Source organism: Pezoporus occidentalis, unplaced genomic scaffold, assembly GCF_034315485.1.
Source record: "Pezoporus occidentalis ecotype Australia unplaced genomic scaffold, CSIRO_AGI_Poc_V1 ctg3, whole genome shotgun sequence".
Lineage (NCBI taxonomy): Eukaryota > Metazoa > Chordata > Aves > Psittaciformes > Psittacidae > Pezoporus > Pezoporus occidentalis.
This window is the reverse complement of record NW_026914940.1, coordinates 635,605-661,545: the sequence shown is the minus strand read 5'-3', so window position 1 is coordinate 661,545 and position 25,941 is coordinate 635,605. Positions and strand designations below refer to the sequence as shown.

Below are 25,941 nucleotides of genomic sequence, written 5' to 3'. Positions count from 1 at the left end.
CGAAAAGGAGGAGCAAAGCATTCCTCCTTACCTGCAAGCTTTTTAAGCTGCTTCCACAAATATAAGATTTTTAAAAATATATAAATAAATTATTAAGCCTGAAGCACATAAAGTGAAATTTTCCATCGGGAATGTACTGTGGTGGGAAAACAGATCCATTTCTCCATGTTCAGGAGAATGCTTTACAGAAGGCACAGCACCCTGCTTTGCCAGCGTGACCCAGGATCTGAAACAAAACAACACATCCAGATCCCATACATGGAAGCACTATCTCCATGCTCCCCTCCATTGACCTTTCAGCAACTCCCATGCCCAGCAGCTCAGCACCAGGGCTCAGTTCTTAACTAACTCCCTGGGAGCCAGAAGTTGGGCTTGTTATTGCACTGGATTAGGGAAAAGAGGCATGCTTTGGGCAGAAGCAGCCATGCCAGCTTCCCACCTGCCAGGCCATGAAACCATGGCACAGGCTTGGATGTTCCTGAGCCAACACATGTGGAAGCCCAAGCCTGCTGCCGCTTGCATCTTGACTGTTGTTGCCCAGTGTAACACGCATAACACAACCCAGCTCTTGGCTCATGGAGCCAGACTTGAAGGAACAAACATACCTTGTCACATTCCCCATCCAAGCCCTGGCATGGGGCCATGCCTTGCAGTGCAAGCTGTGTTTTTCCTTTTCCATGGGACCAGCCCCAGGATATAAACCTGAAGGAGAGGTGATGTATGGTAGGAGTTTGCTCACTGCGGTGATGTCACCTCCTTGGGGAACTTGTTCCTCTACAAATCCCAATCCAGACTGGAGCTGAGCTCTCCCCTGGTCACCCCAAGGGAATCCGCCCACAGGACCAACAGGTAGCAGAGGGTGGGAAAACATATAAAGCTCCCCGGGAGCTGCTCTTCTTTACTGTCCTCGCTGCACGGATCTGCTCTCAGCATGAAGACACTGCTGTTTGGACTCCTGCTTGGCCTGGCATACATGGAGTTGGGTAAGACAGCTGTATCCCCAGTAATGCAGGGACTCCCTCTGGAAATGCCTGGGAGGGGAGGGGAAAGGCATCAATGGTAACCCCCAGGTAGGAGAAATAACTCCTTTATGTATTTAAGAAGGTCAATGGAGAGGGTGAATGGGGAAAAGGGATATGTATTCCTGGTGGGGAGAGCTGTGATGCCTGACTGAGAGCAGTGCACATCATCTGGACACACAGGTGGTCACCATCACCCAACCCTGCTCACACCATACCCTGGGATGCAGGGGACCAACGCGCTGCTTTATAAAACTAAGGTGTAAATGACAGCCACAGGGCACAGGGTAGAATGAGCATGGGCAAGAACTTGAACCAACAGCCTCTACTTAAGCTGCCAACCTGTCACCTCAGGGACAGGATGAGATATGATCATCCTGAGCTCCTGCTGTCCCTAAAACAACCCAGATGAGTGTTGGAAGCACTGAAAACCAAAGGGTGAGGCTTCGGTATAGATAGGGGTGAGGGCATGAGAAATAACTCCAAGGACGTTGGAAAGGTTCATTAAACAACCAGCTCCAAGGTTTTGACTTATTTCTAGACATTAGGATATAGGTGGAGATTGGAAATTCCCCTGGGTGTGTTTGGGTTTGATCTCTGATGGGTCTGGATCTTGAAGAAGCTGGCAGCAGGGACTGGTCATTGCTGTATTCTTACTCCATCTGTTTGTGACCCACTGCAACTGCATCCTTGGGCTGAAACAGTCATACTTGGGGTGACCAACCCAGTGGGTTTTAACCTGCAGCTCAGAGATCCTCAGGCTGCTTTCATGGGCCTCTGGAATATCACAAAGGAAATGTAGTCTAGGCAGGATTGAACACCACCCTCCGGAGGCATGGCTTTATGGATATCACTCTGAGGGCTGCAAGTGGAAGAAGACTGAAAGGCATACACCCTGCAAGTCATTATGCATGGAAGTGTGTTGGGTGTCTTCTTCAGGCTGCATTGCTTTCATTAGACCCCCTACCTTCATTCTTCTTTCCACTTGTTGCTAAAGGAAACCCAAGTGCTGGCTGAGCCCTTGGTCAAACCCATGTTTCAATACCTGCCGGTGTTTTCCTACTTTTCTAGATATTTTACATATTATGTGTTTTGTTTCTTTTTCTCCTGGTTCTAACCCTTTCCTGCCTTCAATGGGATTACTGAGGAACTGACAGAGCAGGTCTCAAAATGCTTTATCCATCCACAGGTCTAAAAATGCTTTATGGAAACAGGGAGGCATCACCAGCCATTGCTTTAGAGTTGGGATGGATGCAGAAATGGCTTTCCTGAGATGATCCAATGTGAGGCAGGTGGTCTAGGCACAGCTCTTGCAGCTGAGGAATATGTCTGTGATCAGAAGGTATTGTTGGATAGTGATGAATGGTGAATTATTGGTCTCAGATCAAGACACAGCACTGTCTTCTACAATCAGTTCTTCTCTTCTGGTCCTTGTGGGTTTGGGCTTTTCCACTGCAACCTTCCTACAAAACCAGTGTCCTCTGAGTGCCCCATCCAGAGCCAGGGAATCTATTTTCTTCCTTAAACCTGCTTTTAACTGGAAGTAACTCCCCAGAGCCCATGGCACTGCCCTGCTCATCCATGAAAATGGTGACTTTGGGGGAACCAGCTCAACCCAAGAGTTGCAGATCAGTTTCTCAGATGCTTTAAGCACTGATCCATCCATATGGTGGCCAGTCCTACACACTCACAGGCATCCACGTGCTTGTCAGGCTGACAATGTGTTTTCTCTCTCAGTGGCCACTATATGTTAAAATACATATTACATAAATATATATGTTAAAATATATGTTACATACATATATATGTTACAAATATATGTTGCATAAATATATGTAGCACTATATGTTAAACATATATTCTGTATATATTCTATATGTATAAAGCAGCTTCTCATGGTCATTTGGAAGGGATCTATCGAGGTCCTCAGGTCAGGTAAATAGGGATGGCTCCACTGCACCAGTTTACAAAGGATATGTCACAAGAACACCACCACTGCTTAAAAAGTCCTTCCTGTGTCTACAAAGAGGGCTAAGAAAGTCTTTGCATCGCGTAGGCTCTATTTCACAGGTGAATTTTCCAAAGGAGGCACTAAGATAAGTAGATGCCCTGAAAACTCTTCCTAAAGGAAACTGTTCAAAAGCCTGCCTTCAGAAATGCTTCTCCTTATCACAAAGTCCCAGAGGCTGCTTTCTAACAGCAGATGGTGCAGAACGGGCGGAAGAAAACATCGTCTCTCTGCTATTTTACCAATAGATGGCAGTGGACACATTTGGATGGCTCTTTATCTGCTGCGCTGGTTTCTACCAAGGATAGCAAATACCAAACCAGGCTGGTTTCTGTCATCAAGCCACACCAGCACGACTCTAAACGATATGAACCCTCTCTATTTGCTGGCTGCGGATGGAGAGGGCTCATACCGAGGTGTCTGAGCAACTGCTGTGATCAATGCTTGCATATGTAAAAGTGTTCCTCTGTCAGCAGACAACCGGCAAGAGCTTTGTAGCATCACCTCTTTTAAAGAGCAGCAGTGGCTCCTGATGGAAGTGGGTTTTTTAGGCCACATGCAGCCCTTTGGATCTCTGAGACAGCTCTGAAATGGAAATTCTGCTCTTGGTTACTTGGTTCTGCTGAAATCCCTATAAACAAGCTGTGCCTGTGGGTGGAGGGATGGGAGAACTGCCAGTATTTCAGTGCTGGCAAATGCTGCTCTCAACAGAAGGAGTTGTTTTGTTTTGTGTTACAGCATTCCTTAAAGAGGATGCAATAGATCCCTCTAGGCCCCTTCTTTATGGGTTGCTGAACCCTCAAGGTAGTGATCATACTCAACTCTTCCAACACCATCCTTGACATTTGGTACTGGGGTATGGTCATTCCCCTCTGACTTTGCCATTGCCTCCAGATGTTAGTTTCAGAGACCACTGCATCTTGGTCAAGGGGGGATGAAGGACTGGCCATCACATAGTCCCAGCTATAGAGAGAAGCTGTAGACTTGTTGCACCCGTCTCAGATCCATTCTGTTCCTCTCTGCAGCCCAGGCCTTACGATGTTACACGTGCAAGGAACCAACGGACATTGCTAAGTGCAAAACAGTCACCCTCTGCCCCCCGAAATCCATCGTATGCACAACAACGTTGCACTCTGTAGACTCAGGTAAGGTTCACTGCTTGCTGTGAGTGCTCATGGGGAGAGATTGTAGGATCCTGGAATGGTCTGGGTGAGAAGAGACCTTAAAGCTCATCCAGTTCCAACCCCTACCATGGGCAGGGACACCTTCCACTAGAGCAGCTTGCTCCAAGCCCCTGTGTCCAACCTGGCCTTGAACACTGCCAGGGATGGGGCAGCCACAGCTTCTCTGGGCACCCTGTGCAGGAACACTTCACCTGAACAAAATAGACAGGGAATTGTGTCCCTTGTCCATGCTGGAATAAACTTGGAAGGAGCAGGAGGGAAAGTAGGAATCAGCAGGGAGAAGTGGGGGACCCATTCCTACAAAGATGATTATGGGCACCTATGGATTAGAGAAATTCAGTGCCTTATTTGCCTTTATTTGTCTATAAACACCTTACTTTTAATTCCTCTCCATTGCACCAAGTGAGTGTTTTTCAATGTCTGCACCTTCCTTTACCGTTTCTTTCCCTCTCTTATCCCATCTGCCTGTTCCAGGTTACCCCTTTTTCGGCAACATCACCGTGACCAGAAACTGTGAGGAGGAATGTGTCTCCTACAACGGGATAGGGGCAAACAAACCCAAGTCGTGCTGCTACACCGACCTCTGCACCGACGACAACAGGAGCAGCAATGGGGTGGGACGCAGCTCTGCAGCACTGGCGCTGATGGCCATGGCTGTTGGCACAGTCCTCCAGTGCACTCTGTAATGCCACAAGTACTCATGCTCCAGCCAAAACACCCTTCTCTCTGCCAAGCTGAACTTTTAGATGCCTTGGGAATAACCTTCTTGTGGCTTCACCCATAGGAATAACCTTTGCTGACGTGTGGCTTCACTCATCTTCAGTGCTGTGAATTCAAGTGGGTTCAAGCCAAGAGCTTGAGGACCTGGACCTAAACCCCTCAGATTTCAGTTTCCAGATGCTAAGCAGATTTTCCTCATCTTTAGCTGCTTCTGGTCCTCAGGACCCACATCTCCCTCTACATACTTCCTCTGTGGGGAGTGTTAGTGGATGAAGAGATGCAGCTCTGCGTAGCAGGATGGACTGCGCAGTGCCATCAAGATTGGTGTACTGGCATCATCCTCACCAGGAGCAGGGGCTGTATGCAACTGGATGTGGACTTGGCTTTTTTCCTAGGTCTCCTCAAGCTTCCACACTACCTGTGCCTATGCACCTCTATTAAATCCCTGTGCACAGCCCTCAAAACCCCCTGAAATCTTCCACCAGGAGCTTGGTTTATTTTCTTCCCACTTTTGGTGCCACCTCCTCAGTCAGAGCAGCAGATGGATATCAGTCCCTACTTTACTACCTGCTGAGCAGAGTGTGGCTTCCAATTGCAGAGAGCTGGCACTCAATTCTGTCTAGAATAAGCTATGGAATGAGTTCAGAAGGGCTCAGCCTTCATGTATTGAGATGGGTGTATTTCTAAAGAGCCAAACCCCTCAGCATTCCTTCGCCTGAGCTCAGGTTGCAATCAGAGCTCCTGGATTCCTCTTCCCAGATGTTTTACAGATCATTTCAAGCAACTTCTTCTGTTACTCTGCCCTCCTCCCCATCCCTCCACAGCAGTAGGAAAGGAAAAGCAATGATTATCCCAGACCCTCAACTCTGGAAAAAGCAAACAGCTTTATTCATGGTGATTAACAGAGCTATTGGGTCCCAGCTGAGATTTGCTTTGTTCTCCCTTGGAGCCATTGTAAGATTGATTTTGATGCCCTCTCTGCTGTCAAACCAGATGGAGTGGAAGCAGATACAAGGGAGCCCAGCTTGTAGCCCTCTCCAGTGGGGAAGAGCCAGGGAATTTGCCATTTGATCTGTTCCTATTGCCAGGGCTCATCCAGTGGAGCAGAAGCAACAGCAGAGTGGAGCATGGGCACATCCCATGCACCATCCTTGTGTGTTCATGCCATTCCTGCAACTTCCTCTGTAGCCAATCTACTTTTATTCCATTTTCCTCTCTGTTTCTATGAGACACCAGCCAGAAAACCAAAGGAATAAGCGGGGGGGGGGGGGGGGGGATCTTTGTCTTCATTGCATAGAGGTAATTTTTTTTCCAAGGCCTCAACACTATTTGCAAGATAGCTTTGACAAGGTGTTGCATTCCTTGGCAGAGAGCCCTCTGCAAGTCTGGGGTCAGGAGAATGATGAGCCCATTTTGGTCTGGAGGTGAAATGCTCTCTGCTTCACTAAAATAGGGACAGCATCCCTGAAACCCCCTTGCAATGCTGAGGTCTATGAGGGAAAAATGCCATTGAGAGCGTAATGATTGGAAGTTGCTCAAACACTGATATTACACCCACACTTGCAGGCACAGAGCATCAGCTTCTGCTTCCTGCTCGTCTGTTCTCTGTTTCCCTGCTTCCAAAACAGCTTGTGTTTGGCCAGAATCAAACCACCATCACTGCCATCCTTAGATAGAGTGGTTAGGGTTGGAAAGGACTTTAAGATCACCTAGTTCTAAACCAGAGCCCCTTTTCTATTCTGGGTTCAAGCTCTGGAGTAAGTCCCCAGTGGCCTTTCCATGCTGGCTGCTAATGTGAGCTGGAATTCCTGCATCTATTGCCCATGCAGATGGGACAGGGTCTGGATACAGAGGGATGTGGAAGGTGGGGTTTCCTTCTGGGTGAGAATCTAGCAAATAAAGTTGGATCCTCTGTTTTTTGCAGCCTGCAGCATCTTTCTTGCGTGCTCAGCATTCACCCAGGGAGGGAGCTTGGGAGGGAGGGCAGGTCTCTGGCTGGTTATACAGCACAATCAGCAGCACAACATGACACTGGTTATGACACAAACTGCCCTGTGCCAGAGAGGTTAAAAGCTGCAGAAAGGGGCAGGCAATGGAATGCAAAAATACTCCTTGGAAGAGCCAGGTTTAAGGCTATTCCTGCTGGAAGAGGAGGGGGAGAAGGGTGGCAGGAACATAAAGCACTCTCCAATGGCTACAGGAGGCTCATGTGAGATGTACACAGGGAGAAGTGGGGGTTTCGCAGTGCAGCTTCTCTTGCAGCAGGCAAAGTTAAAGCAACTGATCTCACCACTGCAAGGCAAGCAGGCAGCCATGAGGATCCATTCAGGGTCTGCTCTGAGCTGCAAAGACGCTGTGGTGGGGGACCACTGCCCTGCTTGTGTCACTGGTGCCTGCTGTGAGCATCCTGCATCACACTGCAGGTCTCCACTGCCAGAGCAGCAAGCTTCTACTGTAGCCAAAACAGAGCCCAAGGCAGGCTTTAGCTTCAAAGCACTTGCAATATGTTCCTAGATTAAGAGAGGTGAAAAGCCCTTCACACACAGTGCCAGGGGTACAAAATGTCCTTCTGTATTAATATTCATCTATTCACAGGATATTAAGCCATAAGGCACAGTCATCACTAGGAGCCTTTGCAAAGGTTGGTTTGTTGCTGCTTTGGCTATTGCTTATACTTATTCTTGCTCTTTGGTCCCTAGGAGTTAAGCCCAGCAAGCACTATTGCTCCAGCAAATACAGGATGCTGCCAGGGGATTCAAAGGAATTGGCAGACTCTTGCATCACTGGGTCGAGTGGACACACAGAGGGACAAGTTTAAATATAGGCTGAATAAAATAGAACAAAGATGTGTCTCCAAAGGGCAATAAAAAGACTTGAAGCCTCTTGGCCTTGCAAGATGAGGCTTCGCAGCAGGCAGCATCCAGGGCTGCTGTTGCTCTGTCGAAGGATTTTTCCCTGCCCCTCTTTGGTTTGCTTTTCCCAGTATTCATTCTATTCACATCCAGAGATTTTATCCTTAGACATGAAGGCAATCCTCATTTCCTTATGCTTTATCTGCCCAAGAACTTGTCTATTCCATCACCTTGCAGCCCTTCCGCAGCTACAGGGCAGCCCTACAGATGTGCAACCCTACAGATGTGCAGCCCTGATCTGCGTCACCTGCATTCCGTTGCAAATCTGCAAATGCTTTTGTCCATCTAGAACTTAGATAGGCTAAACTTGGACTTGGCAGTCCTGGGGTAATGGTTTGACTTGATGATCTCAAAGGTCTTTTCCAACCTATTCCAAAGGTCCTTTTCCAACCTATAAAGGTCTATTCCAACCTAAACTTGGACTTGGCAATCCTGGGGTAATGGTTTGACTTGATGATCTTAAAGGTCTTTTACAATCTATTTGATTCTATGGTTCTATGATTCCAGGGATGTGTTTGCAGACCCATACTGGTGAGGATATTCAAACCGGTACACACTCTTGAGTCCCACCTCCAGCCATATCAGCATGACACGTCTACCTTGCATGGATTTTCCTCATGGGCTCCATGAGAGTTGAAGGTGAAGTGGACATTCCAATAGGTAGTTCCTCCTCTGGAAAACACTGTACACACCCATCCTTGGCTTGGGCTGGATCAATCCTCATGCTTTGACTTGGGCAAAAGCATCTCTGTCGGAGAACAAAGCTACACAAACAGCATCATTAATACTTAGAGAACTGGGGTTTCCAGAAAGAATCATTTGCAGTTGCTTTCCACAGCAGGACACTGGCCACAGCATGTGTAGCCATGAGGCCCCATCCCTGGCAGTATTCAAGGCCAGGTTGGACAGGGCTTGGAGCAACGTGCTCTAGTGGAAGGTGTCCCTGCCCATGACAGGGGCTTGGAACTGGTCCCTTCCAACACAAACTATTCTATGAGTGGTGGTAGTTACGCTGGCATGACCTGATTGCAGGCTGGCCCAAGCTGCAAGGTGGAAAACACCAGAAGCTGTTTTTCTACTTGCTCTATTTCAAGTTTTATATATTAAAATCATAGAATCAGCCAGGCTGGAAAAGACCTTTAAGAGCATCAATTCCAACCTTTACCCCAGCATTGCCAAGTCCATCACTAAACCACATTATATCTTCTTTAGGAATGAGAGGGGGCATAAAATCATTCAGTCCTCTTGGGAGACAAATTGAACCAAATTGGACATAATAACAAAAGAGACAAGACAAGGGCAGAAACTCTTGCAAGACTCCAAGAGAAGAAAAACGAATAGGGTATTTTTGCAGCCCAGACACTCAATGTAAAACAGAGCTCTGATGTAATCAAATAGAGAAAGAACTTGTAGTTCTTGCTAAAAATACTTATCTCAAATATAAATATACATTAGGGTGTAACTGCAAGGCTTGTGGAGATATCTGCCACTGTCTTATATTTACAGGGAGGGATTTAAATGTTTAATGCTGCACATTCAGAAGAAAGTCACTTCATCTGAAGTAGTTATTAATTATAGAACGCACTTGGCAGGGCTGAGGTGCAGCAGGAGTGAAATCATTTTCTTTCTCACTCCCAAATTATTTCTCATCTAAAACCTATCGTGCACTTTTTTGTTCTCTCCTTCTTAAAATAGATCTATTTTTACATATTAGGCCCTGGGTGACTTGGAGCGGCTGCTTCTGACATGCTGGCACATCCTCTCTCGGGTATCCTCATTGCTCTCCTACACAACTTTCTCATTCCTAATTCCATAGGAACAAAAATCCAAAGTCTCTTTATTCACTATGGCCCCAGGCCTGAAAGCAAGGGAAATCCCCTAAAAATGAGGTTAAAGGAAACTTTAGTGCCTGAAGTGATATGTTGAGGGGCAAGGAAGCAAGAACAGCATCGCGGTTGCTATCTCAATTTAGCAAAGTCATTTAGGGTCACTTGAACACGAGAGGGGTGCTCAATGTAAAAGTATGGGGCAGATGGGTTGTGTGTGCATTAAGTGCCTTCATCCTCGTTCCCTGGGGCTCCAGTCTACACTTTGCTATTAGGTTTTGCAAGCACAAGGTGTGTTAATTAATCTTTCTGTGCTCCATCTGAGGCTGGTCTGGATCCTGATCCCTTTTCTCCAGCCAACCCCTATTAAACAGATGGGACTTGTCGCACATCGCTAGCCCCAGGCATGGCTCTGCAGTGCATCTTTAGTACTGAGTGAGCTTTAAGTTTCTGAATGCACTTAGTAAACACCGTGATTGTGCCTTGAGGTGAACCAGTTCTGCACTAGTCCCTTGTAGGCATATTGCTGAAATCCACAGATCCACAATGGTCAAGGCAACCAAAAGCTATAGCGTATGAAATCCATGGTCACAGTCCCAAAAATCTAACGCAGTCATGTGAACAAAAGCACTACAGGCTCCCTTTGAGCCAGCAGGGCTCTGAATACAAGGGGTGAACATGTTTTTCATGTTTTTAGGCCATTCCTCCCCATTGCAAGGACAATTTGATGTACTCTCAGTCACATAAGCAATGCACACTTGTACTGAAGCATTGTCAACTCGTGTATTAACAAACAGCCTTTCTCCAAACTCACCACTGTTTGAAGCAGTAAAGTTCAATCCATTCTTGCTCACAGCTGTGTTAGGGACTGTCATGAGCATCCCTTCATCTCCTTGCAACAGAAACCGCTTTTGCCCAATAATGTGGGAATTTGGTACAAAAGACTGCCTGGAAAAGCAGATTGAGTGATGTCAAGGTGTTTGTGTTGATGCATTTCATAGAACCATAGAAAGCTTTGGGTTGGAAAGGACCTTCAAACACGATCTTGTCCAACTCCCCTGCAATAAGCAGGGACATCTTCAACTAGATTTACTTCTGCAGTATCTTTGGACATGCGAGGAACAAGGTGAGGAGCACCCCAATGCCTGGGAGAGGTTTCACACCTTCTCTGAGCCGTGCTGCTATGCACACACCTTTGCTGCTCGGCTGCTTGCCCAGACGAGGCACAAACACAGGCTGAGGCACAACATTTTCCACTTGCCTACGTGAAATCCTGGGGGTGGGTGGAACTTTGCCAGTCGAAACTCTCCCCCCAGGCAGTGGCAGGTTTTCAGAGGGTGGTTGTGAAGCAGTAGCAGTGACAGAATCATAGAATTATAGAAAGGTTTGGGTTGGAAAGGGCCATAAGAACATCCAGTTCCAACCCCCTGCCATGGGCAGGGACACTTCACCCTAGACCATGTCACCCAAGGCTCTGGCCAGTCTGGCCTTGAACACTGCCAGGGATGGAGCATTTGCAGCTTCCCTTGGCACCCTGTGCCAGCGCCTCAGCACCCTCCCAGTAAAGAACTTCTTCCTTATCTCCAACCTGAACTTCCCCTGTTTCAGTCTGAACCCATCACCCCTTGTCCTGTCACTCCAGTCCCTGATGAAGAGTCCCTCTCCAGCAGCCTTGTAGCCCCCTTCAGGCACTGGAAGCTGCTCTGAGGTCTCCACGCAGCTTCTCTTCTCCAGGCTCAACAGCCCCAATGTTCTCAGCCTATCTCCATATGGGAGGTGCTCCAGCCCCTGAGCATCCTCGTGGTCTCCTCTGGACTTGCTCCAACAGCTCCATGTCCTCCTTATGTTGAGGACATCAGAACTGCACACAGTGCTGCAAGTGGAGTCAAGATGAAAGATGCTTTCAAAGGGATGTGCCACTGTTCTCAGTGAGGAGCACCAGCCCACAGCAGGCAGTGGGGTCTGGGTTCCTGGTGGCACCAGGACACCTCATAAACAATTAGCTCCTCATTATGGATCCTCTGAAGCCTTAAAAAGGGCTGAGCTATCTTCAGACACAGTGAAGGCTTCAGTAAAGTCTCTTCCATCTGTGTATCTCTTTTCCTGAAACCCGAAGGGACTTCAGGAACTCTTGCCATGCAATGAATTCAAGCCAACATATTCAAAACAACAATATGTTGTTACCTGTGTATGCACCAACCCACGATCAGATGAGCCGTGTCCTCATAAAACTGGGCTAAAAACAAGCCTGAATTTGTTTTCCATCTTTCCTGGCTGCTGCCAATCTCCCGGCTCTGGGGAGAGACGACACAGGGGAAGACGTGTTCTTAGTGTGAAGGCAGATGTCAGTGTATTTGGGGCTGGCATCCAGATCTGAAATAGAAACAAACACCCAGGAGATGGTGATAGACTCTGACGCACTTACAGAGGAGGAGGAAAGCTGTTCTGGTGAGGAGAGGAGAGTTAATAGCAAGACATCTGATTTCAGCCCCAGAAAATAAGGGATTTTAAACTATCAGCCACCAGCCATGGCCAGCTTGGGAAACAGGTCTAGTTTATCTTTTCCTTTGGGGAACTCAAAAAGGAGATTATTGGGGTTTTACCTGCTGGTGTCCTTAGATCATGATAGCACTTCCTATAAGCTTATTTTTGCTGTGCCAGCTCTATGCAGAGATGTTGTGCATACCAAGCAACTCTAGGTGCCTCGGGGGGCTTTTACTGCTAGTCTCAATGAGCACATGCAAAAGATCTCCTCAGCTTATAAGTCTCAACCCTTATCCTTACTTCTTCTTAACACTAAAGAGAAAACTTTGTCGGAATTACAGCATCTGCCTTATGGAAGATCAGGTCTCCAAGCACATTGGTTTTCATTATTTGTGACCATATCAGCTTCAAGCCATAATGACCTTGGGTGATCCGAGCTGTGTGGAAGATCTCATCAGCTAGAAGGCCATCACAGTAAGGCTCCTTAGAGGATCTGTTGTTTCAGTGGTCTCCTGGGGCATGGTTGGGTTGGATAAAAGAGCTGAGAAGTTTTTATTTAGGCACTCTGTGAGCTACATTACCCCTTTATGAAGGCAGTTCATGAATCCTTATCCAATGGGAAAACACAGATGAGAGTCTGTCATCGATGGACTTTGCTCCTAAGAAAGAAGCAGCAGTACAAGTTATGGATATGAAACACTGAGTAAATGTGACAGTGGTTTGACATGATTTGATAGCAAGGTATACTGGAGTATTTACTGCATAGAGGACAGGGTTAGACAAAACTGTCAGGGACACCCTCCCATTGAGTCATGATGCTCAGAAAGGATTCCCTTGTGTGCTAAACTCCTTCTCAGAGAGGCCTCTAGGTGTGGCTAGATCCACACTTAGTCCCACACTTGGTCAACGGTTTATGTCTGAAGGATAAACCTGTCTAACAGGTTGCCCAGAGAAGCTGTGGCTGCCCCATCCCTGGCAGTGTTCAAGGCCAGATTGGACAGGGCTTGGAGCAAGCTGCTGTAGTGGAAGGTTGGTTGGAACTGGATGAGCTTCAAGGTCCCTTCCAAACCATTCTGTGATTCCATGAAAGAGGTTTTATAGCTTGGAAAGGAGGAGCAAGGAGTGCAGAAGGCAGTATCTCTACTTACTTTAGATTTATCATGTATCAAACCTTTATATACAACATAATTATAAGTAATAAACATATTAGAGACAGCAAAGTGACACTTAGGTGAAACATAAGATTAAACATTCCTGTTGCTGTTGGTTACCAGCTAAGAAGTTTCTCACTAGTGGTGTTCACCATCCTTTTTCACTCTTTCCAAGATATGGTGTACGTCTTCAGTATCATGGTGAAAGGTGATTAGAGTCTTGTGCCCACTGTTTGGGATATGTTCTAGCAGTTGACACAGGTCATTGTGTCATAGTAGTTTCCTCCCCAGTTTAAGATTTGTTCTGATGGGGGTAGGCAATAAATCTTTACTCAATTATAATTATATTCTAACAACAGATAAGATGCAAAAGCTGAGTAATTAGAGTTGCATCCCAAACCTTTAGTAAAGTTACAAATGCAGATATTTGAGAGATCGCTTGTACCTATGGTAATTTTATCTACAAATATAAAATCACAAACACTTCTCATACAAACATCCTTTTCCAATGCATATACATACCAGTATATTTTCAGGGGTGTCATCAGGATGTATTTCAAAATGACAACTCATTCAGTGTCAAGACAAATGTCTTGAGCTTTAATGATGTTACTCTTACAAATAAAGCCTTGTTCTTGTACAACGCTTGTTAACATCAATAGTTCATCCTTTGTTTCCATTCTGTTGGGCCCCTCTATGTTCTAATGGATACAGCACAGCTCTGTTGTGGTTTAAACCTAACACAATAGTTGCATATATGGTATAAACCAAAGCATAACATATGGTTAAGACAAAAGCTGTGGCCTTATTGTTGACGGGGTCATAAGTGAAACAGGCCAAATACAAGAAAGACAGTCTCATTGGAGTCCTCTTGTGCCAGTTATCTTGACTGAGGCAGAGAAAGCAAGTGCTTTTCATCAAATGGGAAAGGGGGATGAGCAGGCATTTCTGTCACCTACCCAGGACTCACATGCGAGAACCTGCCTTCCATTGGCAGCACAAGGATGCATACACAGGGATGGGCTTCAGTTTTTAGGGCCCCTTGTAAAAAATCCTCTAAAAGGCCTTAGAAAATCATTGGCAAACATGCAGCATTTCTTTCATATGTAATAAAATTCAGCTGTTGACAGGCTGCTGCTTCAACCAGTCAGGAAGTCTGTGGGAAAGAAATACCAAGTGTGTGCAGTCAAGCACAAACTACATCAGGTGCCAATCGTTTGGTCGCACAAGTGCATCTAACCCCTATAGAGAATGCTGAGTCACTTGGTAAGTAGTGGCAAAGCAGAAATGGATCTTCATGCATTGAAGTCTCTCATGTTTTGTCTGGAAATGTCTCTTCAGTAGCAGAGTAGAGTATTCGGGGGAAGGGAGAGGAGAATGAGAAAGGGAAAGGGGAAAGGGGAAGGAGAATGAGAAAGGGAAAGGGGAAGGAGAAGGGGAAAGGGGAAGGAGAAGGGGAAAGGGGAAGGAGAAGGGGAAAGGGAAATGGGAAGCAAAGATAAAGGGGGTGGAAAGATGAGAGGAGAGGAGAGGAGAGGAGAGGAGAGGGAAGAGAAAGAAGAGAAGAGAAGAGGAGAAGCAGTCTAAGCTGAAGTGTTCAACTCCTCTTTCAAGTTTTCAAGGTCTTTTATTCAGACTCTGCCTTTTCTCCCTGGCCCCATGGATGTTTCCATGGAACCCACCAACCTGTAGAGCTCAACCATCCTCCACCCCACCATCAGCCTGCTGGCTCCCCTGTCCTGCAGTGCTCAGGGGAAGACAAGGATGCACTCTTCAAGCTGAGAAATCAGAGACCTGAGCCAGGGTGGTGGGATGCATCCTACAGAGGATACACCCATCTCCCAGCCTCTGAACCATGGTCCCAACGGTGTTTGGGTTTGGAGCTATGAGGGGGTGGTTGTGTGTTTTGGAAAGCCCAGGCCAGCAGGAGCACATATATGTGGGACTCTACACGTGGGTAGATGGATGTGCTTGTGTACTTGTTTCTCCCTAGTTGCTCAATAACCTCACCTGTTTACATTGGCATGTTCTTGACACCCCTGGAGGCCAAGGGAGAGTTAATGAGTTTTATGGCATCCTGTAATCATGCAGATCCTGAAACAACATGTGACAACGTGATTGTTTTATTGAGGAGGATTAGGTGCATCTAAGTTTAATGAGGCCTTTAGGAGTCTGTACTCAGGCACCAGCTAGCTGTCAAGCACTACATGCATTCAAGTCCCTAGAAGTTTGCAGCTGGATGTCTCCAAGATCCTCAGGATCCTCATGCTTTGATTTTGGGGAGGAGTGAAATTGTCACCCTATCCCAGCCCCAGCATTCAGGTAGAAAGATGTCAGGAAATGCCTCTGCCTTGTACTAGATGAACACAGTCCCCAGGGGCTGGCCATGTCATAGAGAATAGAATGGTTTGGAAAGGGACCTTAAAGCTCATCCAGTTCCAACCCCTGCCATGGGCAGGGACACCTTCCACTTGAGCAGGGTGCTCCAAGCCCCTGTGTCCAACCTGGCCTTGAACACTGCCAGGGATGGGGCAGCCACAGCTTCTCTGGGCACCCTGTGCCAGCGCCTCAGCACCCTCACAGGGAAGAGCTTCTGCCTAAGAGCTCATCTCAGTCTCCCCTCTGTCAGGTTAAAGCCATTCCCCTTGGCCTGTCCCTCCATCCCTTGTCCAAAGCCCCTCCAAAGCTCCAGCAGTGGGTGGCAGCAGACTGCTGTATGGGCGGCACTAACCCCCTCTGCAGCCCAGGCAGGTCCAGCACCGAGTGGGATCATCTATATCCTGAGCAAAGGAGGAGGCATAGAGCTAAAGTTCTCCTGTTTTTCTCCTTGAAACTCAATATCTGCCAAGCTGTGGGACAAATCTTGCTACGAGTGTAGGTCTGGGAAGATGCAGCAGTTAGTCACCACTGAAGTAAACAGCTTTTAAAGCAAACCAGGTCTATACCTGAGCTCTTGAAATGCAGCTCTGTTATTTCCAATGTTTTCTTTAATTCCTCATAAGGTTTCATTCCACTCTATTTTTGGTACCGAGATGTAGGTTTCCATTATAAATAGCTGCATATTCTACTTCAGTCTGATAACTAGGACAAAGATGCGCTGGGCATCCACACTTTGATTCTGGGGGATGAAGGCTGCAGCATTTCCTGCTAAGATTCAGGTTTTCCATGAGATCCTTCTCTCAGGAAAAGTAACACCTTTGCCTCTGGAAAGGGTCCTGTACTCCCTGGCTATAAATCAAATGGGAGCACTGGGAAGGATTCACTGCCAAGCCAACAAATCCTGGAAACAAGGCTTTGAAGCTCTGTAGCAACTTTCCCTCTGAGGAGCTCAGAGACTGAATTTAGACACAAAAACTTCAGCATCAAAGCAGGTTGATAAATATTCTTCTCATTTCATAGTCAGAGAAGCTGTGAGAAGCCTGTGCATCCTCGTATGTGGTTTGCACAAGAGAAGAAATAGGCTCTGTGCGGTTTGTGAACGGTTTTAAATGACTAATTACGCCAGAGAAAATCAGGAGCAGGTTGCAAACATGTCCCAGAGAACAGAAACAGTCCTGTTTGCAAGAAATAGCGTTAGAATTAGGGAGAACTGATTGTGCAGGGCAACTGCGAAGGATGGCTCAGCTCCCACCCTCATCCTACTGTAGCCTGGGGAAAGTGTCTCAACCTATATAATATACATGGGCTTTGGCTCAGGACTTCAATCTACATGTTTCCAAGCTGTTGGTACAAATAGTACTACTTCGTGCAGCTGCATTTGGGAAGGGAAGCACTAGATCTGTTCTCTCATGGGGTCTGCTCATGTGTGAAATAACAGCATCCAGTGAAGAGCAGCTGGATTGGCTCCCAAACCACCCCTGCTTTGCCCAGGGGGGTTGGACCACAGGCTCCAGAGCTCCCTTCCAACCTCATTCGTATTATAATTCCCAATCTGGATCCATACCGAGGAGAAACTCCTTCTTTACTGCTTTACCCTCAACACGCCTTTCATTATACAACAGTTGCTGTCACTATCAGGTGGTTGTGTTTTAAATTGAGACCCAATAGTCTCAATTCTCCCTCTTCAGAGGACTGCAGAGCAGTAGCTGTGCTGTACCCAAGTCCTTGGCAGCTTGTTTGCAAAGGGGAAGGTGAAGTTGCCATAGGAAGCACAGATTTGCATTGACTAATGACACAGCCTTACCCTTAAGGGCATGAGTCATATTTACACAGCCATTAAGGGGAAGATGATAATCTCGTTATATAACCCTGGGTATTCTTCTCTGGTTGAAATAAGTCATCTAGATTTGGTTTAAAAATAAGCTTTCCGAAGAGCTTCCTGGGTTTTACAAGTGTACATAACTGCTTCCCTGGCTTATGCACACACGCAGCTCTGCTGGCCTGCAACTGAGGCACTCACTCTGGGTGCAACTATCCAGGATTTTCTGATTCAGGAGCATAATGTAGCTGCATTGGGAATGGGGTCTCTCCAGGTTTGATCATGGAATCAGTCATGGAATCATGGAATGGTTTGGTTGGAAAGGACCTTAAAATCATCCAGTTCCGATCCCTTGCAATGGGCAGGGATGCCTTACACTAGACCGTGCCACCAAAGGCTGCTCCAACCTGGCCTTGAACACTGCCAGGGATGGAGCATTCACCACTTCTTTGGGCAGCCTGTTCCAGTGCCTCACCACCCTCACAGTAAAGAACTTCTTCCTTGTATCAAACCTGAACTTCCCTTATTTAAGTTTAAACCCCTTGTGCTACCACTTCAGCCCCTGATGAAGAGTCGCTTTCCAGCATCCTTGTAGGAAAGGTGCATGGAGAAACACAGCAAATGAGAACAACCATAAATAATAAATAAAGAATAAATGAGATGAGGTCCTGCTGTGCGACTCCGCGGACAGCAGGGAATTGGAGTGATGTTGTTCCAGAGGGGAGAGCACAAGCACGCCTTGAACTTCAGACTGCAGCTCATGTTTGCAGCAGCAGCAAAGTGCACGTTTATACAGGGGCATAAAAGGAAACCTCCATGCCCCCTCCTACGGGTATTACTGGATGGCTCTGCGATCTCAGCAGGAGGTCACAAGTGCCTTGGCCTCCTGAAACTCTTCCTCTAAGGAAGAATTAACAACACAATAGATTCAAGAGGATTAGAAGCACAATGTAGGTGATTCTCATGCCTTTCAGAGGCAGCAGTGCCAGGTCTCAGACTTGAAGCATTCTGGCAAGGCTGTTTGCTGCCTCCTTGTTTCCTTGCCTGTGTTGTATCACACAGTCATGAAGCTGGATATTACCTGGAGGGCTTCCAAGCAGTTCAGCTGCCCAGCCAATGCACTCCCTCTGCTATGACCCTGAGGAAAGGGAGAAAACACAGTATATGCACAGAAACGTTGTTTATCAAGAATCCTGGCTGATACCTGCTGATCCCAGGGGAAACTTGGTTTAGACGGTTCCAAAGCCCAGGGGAAGGGTTCTCAGGTTCGTAGCTGAAGCAACAAGCTGCTGCCAGATTGATATACACTGCCAAGCTGAGCGAGGAACAGAATGGAGATCACCTTGGGAAGACATGCATGCTAATAAAAATCAGGTGGTAACTCATCCCAACCCCATGAAAGTGTTGGGAGGGGATGGGGTCGATGTCTTTGTAATGTTCCACCAAGAAAAGTCCTATTTGCTTTGCTCAGATAACTTGGGACAGGCTGAGAACACTGGGGCTGCTCAGCCTGGAGAAGAGAAGCTGCATGGAGACCTCAGAGCAGCTTCCAGTGCCTGAAGGGGGCTACAAGGATGCTGGAGAGGGACTCTTCATTAGGGACTGGAGTGATAGGACAAGGGGTGATGGGTTCAGACTGAAACAGGGGAAGTTCAGGTTAGTTCTAAGGAAGAAGTTCTTTACTGTGAGGGTGCTGAGGCGCTGGCACAGGGTCCCCAGGGAAGTTGTGAATGCTCCATCCCTGTCAGTGTTCAAGGCCAGACTGGACAGAGCCTTGGATGACATGGTCTACTGTGAGGTGTCCTTGCCCATGGCAGGGGGCTGGAACTGGATGATGTTAAGGTCCTTTACAACCCAAACCATTCTGTAATTCTATCATCTCTGCCTAAAGTTCTCCTCACCTTGCATCTGTTACATGAACCAAAGCTGTCTCCCAGCATTTCAAAACACTTGCTGAGATATTTCACATAGGTTGGGTTTGGGTTGGGTGGTTTTTCATTTTAAAAATAAACAGCCTGCTTTCTCCTCCTGCCATTGTTGCAAGGGGTTGGCAAAGAAACTCCATGACGTGTTTACATGGAGCTTAGTTATGAAGTATGCTAAGCTGCTCCTTGTTGTTTCCAGAAGCAAAAAGTCCCAGGCTTTTTGCTCTCAAAACTCTTCTAAGCAACCTCAGTCATTTTGATTTTTCACCAGGTTGAGTGAGGTTGTAAAACTACTTTTCTATTCAACACATCAGAGACAAACATACTTCTATGATGCCAGCCTGATGAAGTTTAACCATGCCAAGTACAAGGTCCTGCACCTGGTCAGGGCAATCCCAGGCACAGCTACAGGTTGGGCAGAGAAGAGATTCAGAGCAGCCCTGAGGAGAAGGACTTGGGGGTGTTGCTCAAGGAGAAAATGAACATGAGCCGGCTTCAGTGTGCGCTTGCAGCCCAGAAAGCAACCGTATCCTGGGCTGCATCAAAAGGAGCGTGACCAGCAGGTCAAAGGAGGTGATCCTGCCCCTCTACTCTGCTCTTGTGAGACCTCACCTGGAGCATTGTGTGCAGTTCTGGTGTCCTCAACATAAAAAGGACATGGAACTGTTGGAACAAGTCCAGAGAAGAGCCACGAGGGCAATCAGGGACTGGAGCACCTCCTGTATGAAGATAGGCTGAGAAAGTTGGGGCTGTTGAGCCTGGAGAAGAGAAGCTGCGTGGAGACCTCAGAGCAGCTTCCAGTGTCTGAAGGGGGCCTATAGGGATGCTGGAGAGGGACTCTTCATCAGGGACTGGAGTGATAGGACAAGGGGTGATGGGTTCAAACTGAAACAGGGGAAGTTCAGGTTGGAGATAAGGAAGAAGTTCTTTACTGTGAGGGTGCTGAGGAGCTGGCACAGGGTGCCCAGAGAAGTGGTGAATGCTCCATCCCTGGCAGTGTTCAAGGCCAGGTTGGACAGAGCCTTGGATGACATGGTCTGTTGTGAGGTGTCCTTGCCCATGGCAGGGGGCTGGAACTGGATGATGTTAAGGTCCTTTCCAACCCAAACCATTCTGTGATTCTATGATTTTATGATTGTAGGAATGATGAGGGAAAATATTACTCAACATACTGGAAGGTCCAAAACCTTTTGGGGAATGGAAAAAAAATGGAAAAAAAAACTGATATAACTGGAAATTACATGAAATCAGACTCTTCTTCCTACTCATCCTAAGCTACAAGGTACTGTGCAGGAAGACAGGTATGAGCTTGTGAAGCAGCAGTGTGCAAGCAGACAGAATGCTGTCGCTGTTGTCTCATTTGTGGTGACAGTTCCTCATCATTGCAAAGTACCTGATGTTCTGTTCCTGCCCTGACAACGTTTCTGTTCCAGTTCAAGCACCAAGTGCTTTGGCAGATCAAAAAGCAGTCTGGCTGCACTCAGCCCACTTGGGTCGTGTTGTTGCCATCAGGTTTCATGACAGCTGTAGAAATACTGCTAATCCTATGTTCATGTTTAACACAAAGTGGGCACTGCTGGACGCTGTGATGGGTCAACGTGGTGCATAGCCATGTACTCTCCTAGTAAAGAAAGCAAAATGGCATTTAGCTTTCTGGTTGAGGAGATGAGATACTAAGAAAATCATAACAAATACGTCAACTTTGAGTCACGAGTACCAGAAAGACTTTGAGGAGCCAGAGCAACTTCAGCAGATGTTTTCAGTGAGATGAAGTATGAGGGAGGCCGAGGGACTGGTTTTCTTCACCCTGGAGAAGAGGAGGTGAAGGGAAGACCTTATTGCTGTCTACAACAACCCAAGTGTATAGAAGACTGAGCCAGACTCTTGAAGATGCACAGTGATACAAGAGACAGCAGACCCAAGGTATTGGGAGAAATCAGGAGCAGAGGCTGCATGTGAGCAACAGACATATTCTTAAACAAATGCAGGGAAAGCATTAGCCTTGAACAGCAAAGGATAGAACTGTCAGGAGACCCCCCCATTGAGTCATGGGAACCTCCTACGAGGCTCAGAAAGGATCCCCTTGTGTTCTAAGCTTCTTCTCAGAGAGGACTTCAGGTGTGGCTAGATCCACACTTAGTCTCACAGTGATTTATGTCTAAAGGATTACATATGCACAATCAATCCTTTATATCACTTAGGTAAGATGTCAACATTTAGCATGCTATTAATCACTTACCAAGGATCTGTTATGGCAAGGAATCTCTCAGCCTCGAGGAGTAACTTTGAGAGGTGTCCCCTGTTCAAGGGGAGATCCTGGCATGCAGCCCACTGCCATGAAGAAACACTCCATGGGCCCTGAGCTGTCTGCTGTAGATGGAGTGAGATAACTCACTCATAGTCACGTTTTCACAGAAGTTAGGTTTTCTTTTACCAAATCAGCCTTGAGCTGGACCTTGACCAGTGCTGTGGTTGAGGGTTGCAAACTGTGGCTATTGTGTCATCCCCTGGATCCCTTTGAGTTGGATGCAGTTCTCATGACCAGACACATCCATTACAATCACCGCTGGTGGTTATCACTGCATGGGAAATAGAGGTCTATCTGAAGAGGTACCACATCTCCATAGAACTGAGCTATATGCTCATTTTGCATGACGTGCTACTTGCTCCTTGCATGAGAGGTTCAGGTTTATACTTAAGCAGATAGCTTTGTCCTATGGTTTGAGTGCTCTGGTTTGGTCTGGGGGTGCAATGACAAAGCACAGTGCCTCACCCACACAGATTTTATGCTTTTCAGACTAAATCTCATGCAGGAGCAATGATCCCTGCCATAAGAGCTGAAATGCAAGAAACATGCTGACAAACAGGCCAGAGATCAAAGAGGTGAAGCATCCATGGCCAATGCAGGGAGGGGAAGATTAGCCTCCTCCGCATGTGGCTTGTCAAAGCAATGACAACTACACAGATGCACAAGTTGAAGTCATGGAGCATGAGCACTGAGAAGTGGCTGCAATCAGCTGTGTCTAATGTTGTTTAGCGGGTAGAGATCTCAACAAATCTCCTTGGTTCAAGGAGAGGGAGGGCTGAAGCATGAAACTGTATGAGGAATTCTCACCACTCACCCCTAATAAAGTTAAAGTTGAGGTGTTGGAGCTTTCTGATTTTTTTCCCTTTTCTGATTTTTCTACCTTTTCTGCTCAGTGCAATTTGCTACACGCCTGCCTCTGTAGCTTTGGTGTAGCTGGAGACATCCCCATGAATCATAGAACGGTTTAAGTTGGAAAGGACCTGAAGATCATCTTTTCCAACCACTAGACCATGTCACCCAAGGCTCTGTCCAACCTGGCCTTGAACACTGCCAGGGGTGGAGCATTCACCACTTCCCTGGGCACGTTGTGCCAACGCCTCAGCACTCTCATAGTAAAGAACTTCCTTATATCTAACCTGATCTTCCCCTGTTTCAGTTTGAACCCATCACCCCTTGTCCTATTGCTCCAGTGCCTGATGAAGAGTCCCTCTCCAGCACCCTTGTAGCCCCCTTCAGATACTGGAAGGTTGCTATGAGGAAGGACTGCTGCACAGTCACAGTTTACTTTCTTTCCCAGTGTATGTTCCTTGTTATGGCTCATGATGCCAGGCTTGGTGCAAAAATAAAAGATACTGAAAATAGGACCCATGGCACCAAATCTTGGACATTTTTCATGTGGAAGACTCCACCAGAACTATTCATTCAGGCTGCTTGAAAAGCCACCACTAAGAAACAACCATTTCCAAGCCACTCCATCCTAGAATAAATGCTAACATATTGACTTAACTGTGCCCTGGTCAAATTAATTGTGATTCTCTGTCTTTCCACTGGCTCTCAAGGGAGCCATGAGGAAGGGCTCATGTGTACATGGCAACTGTAATTCTGCTCCATTCTTAGTTACAACATCCTACAAAAAAATACTTCCTCCTGCAGCAAATCCATCAAAGCTCTTAGTAAGAGAATAGTCCCATGTTACCAGATTTCCTTTCCTTATGGGAACACTTGCATTGCTCATCCTCAGACTCATAAAATGAGCATTGCCAAAGAGTTGTATGGCACAAGAGGAAGAAGGAGAAAAGTGCTGCTCATTACTTCTCTCCCCTATGTCCTGCCACAAGAAGCTGTACCAGTCCAGAGCAAAGAGGAGACATAACCCTCTCAGCCTTGTGGCTTTATGTCTCATGGAAAACACAGCAGTAATCCAATGGGGTTTAGTGTCTCCTTAGGAGCTCTTCTTCAGGTGTCTACCCCCAAGACCCCATTCATTTTCAAAATCACTGCTCTACAGAATAACGTGTCCCCTGGCTGTGATTTTCTCAGATACCACAAAGATGCCCTCAGTGTCAGTAGCTAGATTGACAGTCTCACATGGAGATATCGAAGTGCACCACAGCCAAATAAGCAGCCCCCAAAATAAGGCCTACTTAAGCATCTCTATACCCAGTGATTCTCCATACCCAGCTGGGAATGTCTGTATTATACTTACATTCAAAATCTTGTTATGGACAGAATGGAAACATCTTATATAAGAAACCAAGAATTTGTTACAACTATGTGTGAAATCTTAACAGTTTTATCAAAGAATTATGATTAATGAAGATCAAATTATTACAGAAAAAAATGAAAAGGAAATTATTATTATCATCTTCATTATTATTACAGAAAATATTTCACTAAAAATACAGTTTAAATTGTTATATCCATACTTACTTTTTTTTACCCCTTTTCCTGGTTTTATGCTTACTCTTCCTCTAATGCCACTGCCTGCCATCTCACAGGGACGTGCAGTGATTCATCCGCATTCTGAGTCTTTCCTTGGGAGGAGTGTGATGATGGCAATAGATTTGTCTTCCTCATCTGAGGATGAACTGGGATTCATCATGTTTGTAAAAGCACTTTCATATCCTGCTCTTTTTAACTGGGTCAGAAGGTGCTGGTCCACTTCTCATGGGATTTTACCGTGTTTGCTGCATTTTACATTAGTTTGATATTTGCTGTTTGTTCTCTTTGCTGTTCCAGAAGATCATTTTGCTTCTCCAGGTCTGCATTTCTTTGTTGGTGAGTTGCTTGCAACTGAGGGGTCTCTAATTCCAAGCTGATGCTCCACCTTGTATCACCCCAACACTCTCCTGTGCCACGTCCTGCACCTCCATCTCTTGAGGCCTGTACTGCTGTACCACATCTGTATTTATGTTGGAGTCCTAAACTGCTCATTCTACATACAACAACTCCTTGTTACAGCTATCTATGCAAACTTAGAGTTGCACCACACAAAGGCAAACAAAAGCAAAGCAAATTAGGCCAATTAGGAAAACTGCTGTTACAGCAAAGTTGAAAGCAGGTCAAGACAAGTTCAGACAGAGCAAGCCCAGCAAGCCTCAGCCCTGAGGACCTGCAAACTCAGTGGAAAGACTGGGGTCTATTGTGAGCAACGCCAGTATTGTGGTTACTGGGTTTCAGAGCTGTATCATCATCTCTTGCAGTTGAGAGCCAATGGTTTTAATTCTGTGCACCTCTTTGGTGTCATGACTTTAGCTCCACCAGCCAAATATGCTCTGTGCACCTTCCCAAGCCCAGCAATGGCTCGGTTTCAAGCATTTTCAGTGTCCTCCTGTTGTGTTAAGAGGGGTTTTAGCTCAGACCTTTATCTTTGATGGGTGTGCCAATGTGCCAGGAAAGACAAGACCCTTGAGCTCTACTGGTCACCACACTAAATCAGAGGGCTTGACTGTCCTATACAGGGGTTCCCAGTAAAAGATTCAATTATTCAAGTTTCTGGAAACACACAAAACAGATCTCAGCTGAGAGTTTTAATTATACAAATTTGTGATAGGTGAAGGTTCAAGGATTGCCCTTGATTGTACACTTACTGCAAGAACAAGCATAGAATCATAGAATGGTTTGGGTTGGAAACCTAAAGATCATCCACTTCCAATCCCTGCCATGGGCAGGGACACCTCACACTGGACCATGTCACCCAAGGCTCTGTCCAACCTGGCCTTGAACACTGCCAGGGACGGAGCATTTATCACTTCTTTGGGCAGCCTGTTCCAATGAAATAATACATAAAAATATCTAAAATCCATCTGGAGTTTATCCTTAGATGCATATAGAGTATAATTCTTACCTAATACATATCCCTGTGGTGAACACAGCCTGTCAGCCAATCCCAGTTGCAATGAAGTCTTCCCTAACTTGTCCTCTTCCTGATTTCACATATTTATACAATTCAGTTCAGGTTAGTAACTCCCTGTAACCTTCCCACCATTCCCTGACTGGTCAGTTAATTTACATGAGGTTACATCATTGATTTTCCTATTACACGTGCTCAGGGAAGGGTCTTTTAACCTGGGCAGGGGTCTTTTGGCTTGGAAGAGTGATTTTTAGTATTATAATGATGGAATTACGAAGATACCTCATCCAAAAAACACTGTAATCATTTTACTGACACATCAAAGCCATATTTTGACCATGGCTATATGTTTT

At 46.4% G+C, this 25,941-nt stretch overlaps 1 protein-coding gene across 1 annotated transcript; it reads left to right on the top strand.

Annotated features, from left to right (window-relative positions):
- The first annotated feature begins 663 nt into the window (after positions 1-663).
- LOC134168023 (ly6/PLAUR domain-containing protein 2-like) lies at positions 664-4,925 on the top strand. Its single transcript, XM_062627370.1, has 3 exons — positions 664-983; positions 4,053-4,172; positions 4,686-4,925. The coding sequence occupies exons 1-3, from the start codon at positions 932-934 to the stop codon at positions 4,895-4,897; spliced, it is 384 nt and encodes a 127-aa protein (XP_062483354.1). The 5' UTR covers positions 664-931; the 3' UTR covers positions 4,898-4,925.
- Positions 4,926-25,941: the final 21,016 nt, after the last annotated feature.